Raw genomic sequence first — 12,868 nt, forward strand, 5'->3', positions numbered from 1 at the left:
GCCTGCACCCTCCTCACCACACACACATAAAGCAGTATCATATCCTTCTGTAGTGTTATATATCGGTTGCTGGCACCCTATTCCATTGACCGAACTGTTGAGGTCAAAACTACTGCACTACTATACCCAAGCTGCAAACTGTCACGTGATCACAGTCCGAATGTGTAAATGAAGCCGCCAGTCACAGTGTGATATCAAAGGAACGTGTCCAAAACCCGCAAGACCCCACTTTTCTAGAGTGAAAATGTCAAAGAAGACTTCAAATAAAGTTTTTGCAACTAAACGGCGTCCATGATCCTCTGCTCCTGACTCAGAACCACGTTACCCATGATCCTCTGCTCCTGGCTGCCTCAGAACCACGTTACCCATGGCTCTGAGCCAGCCAGGAGCAGAGGATGATGGGTAACGTGGTTCTGAGCTGGCCAGGAGCAGGGAATCATGGGTAACGGTCTGAGGCAGCCAGGTTTCAGCCACTGGCTTGACAGGGAAAACCACTTGTTCATGCTGGAGGCGACCGGCTATGCCCTGCTGGCTCTGGTCAAGTGGGGACGAATGGAGGAAGCTGCTGCACCCTTCAAATGGCTGAACAGCCAGAGAAGAAGAGGAGGAGGCTTCGGCTCCACTCAGGTACCAGCATTGAAATTCTGTCAGCTGAAAGACAGAGGGCGTAATTTATGTCCACCGTAATTTACTTTACCTATGTTATTGTACGCAATATTAAATATATTTAAATATATTTAAATATTAAAAGACGGTGGTCTCAGAACTCTCAATCAGGCTTGACTAGTCGCATTAATCCAATGGCAATTAAGTCATTCGGGAAAGAAGATGTTTTTAAAATGTGTGAAATGAAACACGCTACTGTCTGTTTTTCCTCTCATAGCCCACCATGGTGGGTGGTGGTCTCTGCGTCAAACACCTGGTCAGAGTACCTGATACACAAACCAGTTAGGTAAAGTTGGCAAGATATTCATAGATTCGGACTTCCGGCATCAATAACTCATGACATATACGTTATAAAAACATAAACAATGCCTCTTTCAAATCGCTGTAAGCTAGACAATGTGCTACAAGGCCAGTTTTATCAAAACTCGCTGTCTTTCAAGTTGCAGAAATAACACTGATGTCTATGAGCAGCCGGCTGTGCAACGAGTGAACAGGGACCGTCTGCAAATAGCAAAACCGCTGCAACAACGAAGAGAGACAAATATTACATTACTTGACTTTTATACACTGTAGTGTCACCAAATTTACTGCAGCCATCAGTTGTCTCCTGCTGGTCATACTACAACGCTTGGTTTGATATTAAGTACAAAATTTGAGGTAAAAGATTCACACTAAGTTGGATGATGAAAAGATGTTGAAAATATTAGGTCCACGTGACCACCACTGTTTCTCTCCCTGCTCAGATTTAGTTGCATGTTCTAGTTGGAGAAAGGTCAAAACTTCTACAAGCTTTGACAAAGTAAATGAGTACAAAATGAATAAATCAGTAACCTGCAGCTCTAACTTCCTACACGCTAAATGAGACTCCTAATATGTAGACGACGACTCATCTGCATTCCAGTATCCTCACTACCAAACTGTCCAGCAGCCAGAGAAAGATGAGCCAGTAGATGGAATGTCAAAGAATACCTGGATGTCCCTCTGTTTGGATTGGGAAGTATCCCAGCATGCTTTTCTGGCCATCCTGACCCACAATCCTTTGCAGTTACTTTGAGCATGAGTATAGACAAGCTGGATCTGCTGACAGATGACGGGTCATTTTCCACCACAGGAAGTTTAAAATGCATTATTCTGATGAAGCAGCATGTCCCAGCTGTACTCATGCTGAATAAAACACAACGGACCATGGGCTGTACTGAAAGTAAAAAGGATGAAGAACTGCATCAAACCTGCTTTCTGTGATTCTGTTTTATTTTATCACCAGTAGGTTCCACTTCCAGGGTAACAGATGACATTTGTATGTATATATATATACCAGTTTATGAGATTATGGTAATGCAGTGGACTTATATTTCTGCCATTTGGCTTCAGGTGTGTCTGATTAAACCCTCCATCACCGGTAGATGACTCTAGATATCAGGTGACTCCGTGCACGCCCCATTCTGCTCTGAGGGTTAGTGAATAGAAGTCCAACATGGACTCAATAATTATCACTATTATTGTTGCTAAAGGTACTGCATAGGTGTAAACATTATTTATTTAGCAAGAGATAGTACTTCTGTATCCTAAGAAAGTACCAGAAATGTGCAGAAAGTAGCTTTAAATGCATTTTTGAAGAGAAACAACAGTGTATACTGTACAATGGAATGGAAAACTACAACACTTCCTGGTCTCTAAGGCCTCCTTAATCCATGGTTTGTGTTTGTTGGTCTCTGATGTTAAATCCTCCCCCTGTCCCAGTCCATGATGTGCTTGTTTCTTTTACAGTGGTCCCTGATGGCTGATTTTTTTGTTTTCTTCATCTGCTTTTTCTTTTTGTCTTCTTGTGAGTCGTCCAGCTGTTTCCTTTATTCTGCCTGCTGTTCCTTTCTTCTTGTGTTGAATGATCTTCCAGTTTCTCCAGTGTATGTTTTATCGCATGATTTACACGGAGTTTCATATATGATGTTGCATTTTTTGTCTTTTGGATGGACTAATAGCTGCTGCAGTTTTCTATGTGGTTCTACTGCTGTGTTGATGTTGTGTTTTCTCATTATGGGATGTATGGGTTCTGTTGTCCCTCAGATATATGGAATGCTGATTATGCCTTTATTTTTATTGTCTGGTTTTTGTGTATGTTTTGTTGTTGTTTGTTTTAGTTTTTTCTCTTTGTTTTTGGCTTGTTGTTTTCCTTTGTTTATGGCCCATATGGGATATTGGTAGTGTGTGAGTGAGTTCTGATGTGTTTTTCCTCCTCCTGTCTGTCTTTATCATCGGTTATGATGCTGGTCTGTTCTAATAGTGTTCTAACTGGTAGTTTGTGTTCTGTGGATGTTCTGATGTCCAGAGGAGGTTCTGGTCCGTTCTGATAGTGTTCTAACTGGTAGTTTGTGTTCTGTGGATGTTCTGATGTCCAGAGGAGGTTCTGGTCCGTTCTGATAGTGGTCTAACTGGTAGTTTGTGTTCTGTGGATGTTCTGATGTCCAGAGGAGGTTCTGGTCCGTTCTAATAGTGTTCTAACTGGTAGTTTGTGTTCTGTGGATGTTCTGATGTCCAGAGGAGGTTCTGGTCCGTTCTAATAGTGTTCTAACTGGTAGTTTGTGTTCTGTGGGTGTTCTGATGTCCAGAGGAGGTTCTGGTCCGTTCTGATAGTGTTCTAACTGGTAGTTTGTGTTCTGTGGGTGTTCTGATGTCCAGAGGAGGTTCTGGTCCGTTCTGATAGTGTTCTAACTGGTAGTTTGTGTTCTGTGGGTGTTCTGATGTCCAGAGGAGGTTCTGGTCCGTTCTGATAGTGTTCTAACTGGTAGTTTGTGTTCTGTGGGTGTTCTGATGTCCAGAGGAGGTTCTGGTCCGTTCTGATAGTGTTCTAACTGGTAGTTTGTGTTCTGTGGATGTTCTGATGTCCAGAGGAGGTTCTGGTCCGTTCTGATAGTGTTCTAACTGGTAGTTTGTGTTCTGTGGATGTTCTGATGTCCAGAGGAGGTTCTGGTCCGTTCTAATAGTGTTCTAACTGGTAGTTTGTGTTCTGTGGATGTTCTGATGTCCAGAGGAGGTTCTGGTCCGTTCTAATAGTGTTCTAACTGGTAGTTTGTGTTCTGTGGATGTTCTGATGTCCAGAGGAGGTTCTGGTCCGTTCTAATAGTGTTCTAACTGGTAGTTTGTGTTCTGTGGATGTTCTGATGTCCAGAGGAGGTTCTGGTCCGTTCTAATAGTGTTCTAACTGGTAGTTTGTGTTCTGTGGGTGTTCTGATGTCCAGAGGAGGTTCTGGTCCGTTCTAATAGTGTTCTAACTGGTAGTTTGTGTTCTGTGGGTGTTCTGATGTCCAGAGGAGGTTCTGGTCCGTTCTAATAGTGTTCTAACTGGTAGTTTGTGTTCTGTGGGTGTTCTGATGTCCAGAGGAGGTTCTGGTCCGTTCTAATAGTGTTCTAACTGGTAGTTTGTGTTCTGTGGGTGTTCTGATGTCCAGAGGAGGTTCTGGTCCGTTCTAATAGTGTTCTAACTGGTAGTTTGTGTTCTGTGGGTGTTCTGATGTCCAGAGGAGGTTCTGGTCCGTTCTAATAGTGTTCTAACTGGTAGTTTGTGTTCTGTGGGTGTTCTGATGTCCAGAGGAGGTTCTGGTCCGTTCTAATAGTGTTCTAACTGGTAGTTTGTGTTCTGTGGGTGTTCTGATGTCCAGAGGAGGTTCTGGTCCGTTCTAATAGTGTTCTAACTGGTAGTTTGTGTTCTGTGGGTGTTCTGATGTCCAGAGGAGGTTCTGGTCCGTTCTAATAGTGTTCTAACTGGTAGTTTGTGTTCTGTGGGTGTTCTGATGTCCAGAGGAGGTTCTGGTCCGTTCTAATAGTGTTCTAACTGGTAGTTTGTGTTCTGTGGGATGTTCTGATGTCCAGAGGAGGTTCTGGTCCGTTCTAATAGTGTTCTAACTGGTAGTTTGTGTTCTGTGGATGTTCTGATGTCCAGAGGAGGTTCTGGTCCGTTCTAATAGTGTTCTAACTGGTAGTTTGTGTTCTGTGGATGTTCTGATGTCCAGAGGAGGTTCTGGTCCGTTCTAATAGTGTTCTAACTGGTAGTTTGTGTTCTGTGGATGTTCTGATGTCCAGAGGAGGTTCTGGTCCGTTCTAATAGTGTTCTAACTGGTAGTTTGTGTTCTGTGGATGTTCTGATGTCCAGAGGAGGTTCTGGTCCGTTCTAATAGTGTTCTAACTGGTAGTTTGTGTTCTGTGGATGTTCTGATGTCCAGAGGAGGTTCTGGTCCGTTCTAATAGTGTTCTAACTGGTAGCTTGTGTTCTGTGGATGTTCTGATGTCCAGAGGAGGTTCTGGTCCATGTGTGTGGGTTTCCTGTAAACTGTTATTTTGATGCTGCTGTCTTCTCTGTGGTGAATGTTCATGTCCAGGAATGAAATGGTCCGGTTTATTTCCTCTTCGTGTGTGGATTGTATGTTTCCTGTGTCGTCCATGTTGTTCAGATGATCAGTGAGTTCTTGTGTGTGTCCAGATTTTATTATTTCCAGGATGTCGTGGACGTATCTTCTCCAGAGTGTGGGTCTGCAGAGCGGGGATGGCTTTGGTTTCCAGGTTCTCCATGAAAAAGTTACTCATTATGGCTGAAAGTGGATCTTTTTTTCAACTTTATTTTACCAGGTAAGATCAGATGAGAACAGTTTCTCCTTTACAATGATGACCTGGTCAGATGTGTCATTGCTAAACCTGGTTTCTGACTGTAGATTATTCCTTTCAACTGAAAACAGGTGGATTTGGCAATAAACCGGAGTAATGTGATGATGTCGTCTACTGGGAGGTTTGTGTGTTTTTTCAGTGTCCTGTCCTTCATGAGTCGTTCCTGTACGATGTGTAATGTGACGTCTACGGGGTTTTAGTGATGAATGAAACTACGTCATGTCATATGAATATCTCCTCTTTTTCTACTGTGATATGGTTTAGTTCTTGTCCAGTTGTTTGGAGTTCTTGCAGTGATGTTGTGATGTACCAAGGAGGGGTTTGATGATTTCTACCAGAGCTTTATAAAGGTTGTAGGTGACTGATCTGATGCTGTCCACTATGGGGTGCAGTGCAGTGTCTTTTTGTGTATTTTGGGTGTTCCATATATCTGGGGGGGGTAACACTGGATGTGGGTATCAGATGGTTTTATGCTTCCTGTGGTATCTGTTTGGTTTCTAGTAGGGGTTTTAACACAGTTTTTAGGGTCCTTTGCTTTTGTTCTATGGGATGTTTTTTTCCAGTATTTCATTAAATTATCTGCTGCAGAGAGAAAAGGAATAAAAGGAGACAGAAATGAGGGCAAATGTGTTCAAAACAAGTTAAAACATCATGCAAAATGCCTCAAAACCTGCTCAAAAACAATAAAAACTGACTCTGAAATGACTCAAAAGCTCGAAATTTGTCTAAACAAGTTACAATATTGTGCAAAATACCTCAAAGCAAGATAAAAAACTGACTTGAAATTCTTTGAAAAGACTAAAAAAAATCTAAATTTGTCCAAAACAACTTAAAATATTGTACAAAATTCCTCAAAACATAAAAACTGACTTAAATATGTCTGAAATGACTTAAAAGCTCAAAATTTGTCCAAAACAAGCTAAAAATATTTGTCTAATAACCAAAATGACTTAAAAGCTTAAAATTCAACCAAAATGACTTAAAATTTGCCCAAAACTAATTAAAGTTCTGCACAAAATCACTGGAAACTTCAGTCTTGACTCATAATGTGTCCAAATGCATAAAGTTCCTGCTGTTGGGCCTGAATTTTAATACAGGTGTAACCAGGTGGTAAACAGAGGCAAGTAAATATCCTGAAAACCACTGAAATCCCTGTTTGTGACTCTTCTGCTGATTGTCGTTTTGGACAGCAGGGGACGTATTGTTATTGTTGTATTGGGGGTAGTTTTGAGGTCAAAGGGCAAGATACTGGAAGTGGTGGGAACAGAACAAAGGGTTACTGGTTACTGTGGGACAGTAAGAAAATGTAAATAATACCGTGCTATGAAAGACTGAATTATGAAATATAGTGACAGGGTGGTAAATTGTTTGTTATTTGCATTAAAAATCCACTTTATGTCCGTGTACTGTGCTGAGGAGTACCGACAGTTAGAGCAGTGGTTCCCAACCTGTTTGGCTTGGAGCCCCCCCTATAAGCTGCACTCCAGCCCCCAGCGGGCGTAACTCCATCTTTAGCAGAGAAACGAAGCTCCAGCAGTGTTTGTCCATCATACATGAGCAGCGACTTGATTTGTTGAGTGCCGAGGGTGAACTACAATAAAATCATCAACAAAACTGACAGTGAGAGACAAGCTGCCACACACACTGGCACCATCTTGACCCAAGCTGATCAATCATGATGTTCTTAGTTCCATGAAATATGAATGTATTATTATATGCATTGTGTTTTTGTGTTGGTTAATGATGAGATATTTCTAACTGCTTTTGTGTTACTGCAGTATGTGTTTAGAACAGAGGCTTATAGAGGGCAGTGTGGTAACTGTGGGTTTTATTTGCCCACTAGGTGCCACAGCCGTATGTTTCTGTTTTTAGTGCTATTTCTGGTGCTGTTTCTCATATTTCTACTAATGTGTTGCGCCATAGGTTTTTGTAAAACACAATTCATTGTATAAATTCTATTAGATGTAAATAACTTGGAAAACAAAGAACCCCCACAAATTTAATTTGAAGTATTGGTTTCTGATTTAACCCGGCTTCAAATCTAATGTTAGATTCAGTGTTAAATCCACAAACAGAGAGACTTTTGGTGACTTTTCAGAGTGTATTTTAACATAAACTCAGACTTTTATTGACTTTTCAGAGCATATTTTAACATAAACTCAGACTTTTATTGACTTTTCAGAGCGTATTTTAACATAAACTCAGACTTTTATTGACTTTTCAGAGCGTATTTTAACATAAACTCAGACTTTTATTGACTTTTCAGAGCGTATTTTAACATAAACTCAGACTTTTATTGACTTTTCAGAGCATATTTTAACATAAACTCAGACTTTTGGTGACTTTTCAGAGCATATTTTAACAAACTCAGACTTTTCTTGACTTTTCAGAGCGTATTTTAATATAAACTCAGACTTTTATTGACTTTTCTGTTCGTATTTTAACATAAACTCAGACTTTTGGTGACTTTTCAGAGCATATTTTAACAAACTCAGACTTTTATTGACTTTTCAGAGCATATTTTAACATAAACTCAGACTTTTATTGACTTTTCAGAGCATATTTTAACATAAACTCAGACTTTTATTGACTTTTCAGAGCATATTTTAACATAAACTCAGACTTTTATTGACTTTTCAGAGCATATTTTAACATAAACTCAGACTTTTCTTGACTTTTCAGAGCGTATTTTAACATAAACTCAGACTTTTATTGACTTTTCTGTTCGTATTTTAACATAAACTCAGACTTTTGGTGACTTTTCAGAGCATATTTTAACAAACTCAGACTTTTATTGACTTTTCAGAGCATATTTTAACATAAACTCAGACTGTTATTGACTTTTCAGAGTGTATTTTAACATAAACTCAGACTTTTATTGACTTTTCAGAGCGTATTTTAACATAAACTCAAACTTTATTGACTTTTCAGAGCATATTTTAACATAAACTCAGACTTCTATTGGCTTTTCAGAGCGTATTTTAACATTCTGAGCTCTAACTCAGACTTTCCTCTCTTCTCCAGCATTAAAACTTTGTCTGCAGAGAGAAAAGAACGACTCCGTTTTTTGCCAGACTGGAGGATGTTGGAGGGAGTCTGTTAATCTCTCTGGACTTGACATTTGAAAACCTCCACCTCTCCTCACCCTCCCAGCCCACTGATGTGAGGAAATCCAGCTCTGAACAGACTGAACTCCTAAATCCCTCCTGGAAGCTTCACCCTGAACAGACAACTGCAACGCCGTGGTAACGGGCAGATTACAGGTAACAGGTGTAAACTGTTAGTAACGCTCAGAGTCACGTGATGCTGCTCCGTTTATGTAGCGAGGCAGAAAATAAGGACGGGAAGCCGCCACATTTAACAGATCAGAGTTTCCACAGACCAACAGTTCACTCTATTTATGCACTCTGAGAGGAAATTTATCGCTTATTTCTGTCAACCAAACTGGGTCAACATCATAATGTAGCATCAACTTCACATCACGTCGAGTTTACACTGGAATTTATAAAGAAGCTGAGAGAAAACTGAATTCAAGTCGAGCTAACTTAACCTTCCTGTTGTCTTCATTTACAGGCACCAAAAAATATTGTTACCTTGTCTGAAAAAAAAATCAGCAAAAAAAAACAAATTTCTGAAAATTTGCGAAACCTTCAGGAAGGAAATTCCAATAATTCCTTAAAAGTTTCCTTTAAAAGTTTTATTTATAAAAAATTTCCTAAATTTGGCAAGAAAATTCTTGCGTGTATGTATATATATATATATATATATATATATATATATATATATATCAATAAAACTTGTAATATTTTCTTTAAGAGCATTCATAAAAAAATCTACGAAATTTGCTGGATTTTAGTTGATTTTGTTGTGAATGTTATTCAAAAACATTTTAACATTTCTTTGAACTGTAAACTGTCTGAAAATGACAAAAAAGATGAAACTTGGTGCAAAATTACTCACAAATTTCTCCTAATGAGATCAAACTTTGACAAACTGACTTGAAATTATCTGAAATTACCCATGATTTGTCCAAAAAGATTAAGAATTTGTGCAGAAGTGGATTAAAAAGTGAATTCAAATTGAGGTATCTCTATTCTTCTATTTGCTTGATTAGACTCAACAACAAGTAACACAATTTCACCAATTTTACTCAAGATTTGGCAAAAGTTCAACTAATGCACTAAGCATTGCAGGAGACCCCACACACCCATCCCACAACCTGTTCAGCCTGCTGCCATCAGGGAGGAGACTGAAGAGTCTGAGGACCAGGACCAGCCGACTGAGCAACAGCTTCATCCACCAGGCTGTCAGGAAGCTGAACTCTCTCCCCTCTCTGCCCTCTCTACCACCCCCTTCCCCCACATACACAAACTCTGGTCAATAACCTCTGACCTGCACTGTAATAGCACATTCAACCATCAAGCATATTTGCACTTCTTGGACTGTTACTTATTTGCACTGTTCTGAGTATTCTGCACTAAAATCCGTCACTTTATCTCATAGTCATGTTTACATTTCAGTCAGTTCTGCTTTTCTTAGTTCTTAGTTGTTGCTCAGCTCTAATTTTGCTTCCTTTGTTCTTTTTTGCCCTTTAATATCTTATTTTCTAAGTCTTTATTTAATGTCTACTGTTGCATGAAGAGAGAGGAGCGAAATTTCGATTCTTGGTATGTCATGTACATATTGAAGAATTGACAATAAAGCTGACTTTGACTTTGACTTTGAAATCACTGAAAACTGTTCAAAATGAATCCAAATGACTTGATTTGCTCAAAAAAGTGGAATCTTTGTGCAAAATGATCCAAAAACTTTTTCTAATTGACTAAATTGTATAAAATTACCCAAACATTTGCCCAAAAAGATTCAAAATGTATGCGATAAGTTGATGTGATCTTCTTGTTAAGCACATTTAACTTCTAGAATTAGGGTTAGGGTTTTAGGAATCTAACGTTCCTAAAACTGATTTAATGGTTAAAGATAGATGCATACAAATATATTTTCTAATATACGCGAGTTTGCACACTGTATGCAAGTATTTTTGCTCTATATTAATTCTACATTACAGGTTGTTTACATTTTTTTAGAAACATTTTTACATACATTGTTTTACATACAATGTCTTTGACATGTTTTAGTTCTTCAGTGAACAGTTTTTATGTCTGATCTTGTTGTTGAATCAGTTTTAGACATGTTTAACTTCTAGAATTGAAAAGAAAAGAGTCTAAAGAACCTTTCCTTAAACTGATTTAATGGTTAAAGATAGATGGATCTAATAATTTTTTTGTCAAATTTATGCCAGTTTGCTCACTCTGTATTAGTTCTAGATTACAGGTTTTCTACATTTCTGCACACAGAATCTTCTCTCTAATGTCTTTAACACATTTTAGTTCTTCTGTGAACAGTTTTTATGCCTGATCTTCTTGTTAGATCAGTTTTAGACACGTTTAACTTCTAGAATTTTAAAAAAAGAGTCTAACCCTAACAAACTGTCCTGAAACTTGTAAAATGAATAAACAGAGTGATGGACTGCAGTTTGTTTTATTTTCTGTTCAGCTGAATCTCAGTTGAATCCTGATTTCTGTGCATCATAAAGAGAAACAGTTTATGATAAACGTGCGTTTCCATTTTTTTCATTTTTTTTGTCTGAATGTTCTTTCTGATGATATAAAATGTGTTTATTGTGTTAAATGTGTGTTTTAGTTTCAGTGTTCTGGAAATTGAGATCTATTCTCTAACATTTAGCGTCAGACGTTCCTGCAGAAACCCTCAGAGCCCAGAGGGATTCTTACCGATGCTCAGGAGATGGACGAGGAGAGGAAACGTTGTCCGTCCTCCAGACGGATCTGAAGACCCGACCGGCCTCTGGGGCGGCGTTTGGTGAAGTTATCTCTGGAGGCTGCTGGAGGATAAATGTGGAGATCTGCAGATACAAGCCAAGAAGATGAACGGAGCTGGAGAGGAAGAAGATCTACAGTGGTGTTCAAAATAACAGCAGTCCCACATCACTTTATCAGGACCGTCAGTGTTGATTTAACTTATTTCTGTAAGTTATACCTTGAAAAAAGAAACGGGGTGCTGGGGGGAGGAGGGGAGCAGGGCCATGCAGAGACCTCTGGAGGGGCAGGTGCTCAAAGTTAAAAGGGGGCACATGGAGCAAGAATTTGAAACATCATACAGAAACATACCTCATAATACAAGGTGCAGCAGTGGCTAAGTCTCAGGACTGCTGATCAGAAGGTCATTGGTTCAAACTCTGACCTGTGATGTAGTGTATTTGAGAAAAATTATTATTTTGAAGCTGAATTTACATCACCATTAGACACTGGACTGTTTAACTGTGGCTACTCTTCCTGGAGTCCTTGCTTTTAAATTTCATACCTTTTCCAGACATGTACTGTAGAGTCACGGATTTGCTCCATGGTGCTGATTCATAATCTGCCCTTTATTATTCGTAGTGCTAATAATAAGTTTAAAAACAATTAAATGATATAGAAACCATGTATTTAAATGTATTTGTACTTTTATTCAGTTTGACTATCCACTTTGCACAAGACAGCAAGGTTCTAAAAGTTTTATATTTTATATTTATGCATATTATATTTAATTTGTCTCTATATACAAATGTTATAAACAAGTACTGATATCTTTAAATGAGAGGTTGAGAAAATCACAATTCAAATTCTTCTAATTATTATTGTATTTATACTGCAATAGTCCAAAATTATGTGAAAATGCATGTACGTAGTTTCAGTGAAATAACATAACCTCTGTCTCATTGCCTCTAGAAACAGGAAACACACTGCAACTCACTGACAGTAAAATAATACATCTCTCTGATGCACTTTGCCCATGACAACAGAAACATACAGAAACAAAAAGAAGCCTGGCAGACTTTATCCTCTCAGCAGCTGTGTGGTTAACTAGCGGCTAGAACTGATGACAGGTGTGGTGCAGAGTCAGACACACACACACAGGATGCTCACTTCATCAGTCATCTTGCAAAAATACACCGTACATAAACGAATCCCGCTGCAGAACCTCCTCTCCATCAGGACCATCAGTTGTTGATGTCCTCCCTCGGGTCTCCGGTTTCTAGACTAGCGGCGCTAGCGCAGAGCTACAGGGAACATCTGGACCCCTCAGAGCAGTGGGGGACGTCTACGTAGATCACGTGACCGACCGACGGTAGATCTGAATTATTTTTAGTTTTGTTTTATTTATTATTTTGGTCCTCAGAGACTTTTACACACACACACACACACACACACACACACACACACACACACACACACACACACACACACTTACAAATAAAAACAAAATTAAATAGAATTTAAAAAAACAACTTTGACAACAGGGCACTTTGGGCATCAAGGAGCAAAGGGGCAGGTGCTTCGGCCCCCCCCCCCCCCCCCCCCCCCCCCCCCCCCCCCCCCCCCCCCCCCCCCCCCCCCCCACCCCTGCTGAAGAAATACCATAATCTTGGGATTAATCAAAAATAAAACCCTAACTCTATGATATACAAGAACTGTCGACCTCACCTGTT

At 39.4% G+C, this 12,868-nt stretch overlaps 1 protein-coding gene across 1 annotated transcript; it reads left to right on the top strand.

The window, feature by feature from the left end:
* The first annotated feature begins 65 nt into the window (after window positions 1–65).
* Window positions 66–11,267, top strand: LOC118471785 (complement C3 alpha chain-like). Its single transcript, XM_055004356.1, has 3 exons — window positions 66–627; window positions 884–947; window positions 11,065–11,267. The coding sequence occupies exons 1-3, from the start codon at window positions 439–441 to the stop codon at window positions 11,265–11,267; spliced, it is 456 nt and encodes a 151-aa protein (XP_054860331.1). The 5' UTR covers window positions 66–438.
* The last annotated feature ends 1,601 nt before the right edge of the window (window positions 11,268–12,868 follow it).

The sequence above is a fragment of the Amphiprion ocellaris genome, chromosome 18 (genome assembly GCF_022539595.1).
Source record: "Amphiprion ocellaris isolate individual 3 ecotype Okinawa chromosome 18, ASM2253959v1, whole genome shotgun sequence".
In the NCBI taxonomy this organism is placed as follows: Eukaryota; Metazoa; Chordata; class Actinopteri; family Pomacentridae; genus Amphiprion; species Amphiprion ocellaris.

Excerpts from the sequence above, each read along its gene's own strand:
- LOC118471785 (XM_055004356.1), top strand. The coding sequence starts at position 439 with ATGGGTAACGGTCTGAGGCAGCCAGGTTTCAGCCACTGGCTTGACAGG. Across the intron at positions 628-883 it reads GAGGCTTCGGCTCCACTCAG|CCCACCATGGTGGGTGGTGG; the intron begins GTACCAGCATTG and ends TTCCTCTCATAG. Across the intron at positions 948-11,064 it reads AGTACCTGATACACAAACCA|CGTCAGACGTTCCTGCAGAA; the intron begins GTTAGGTAAAGT and ends TCTAACATTTAG.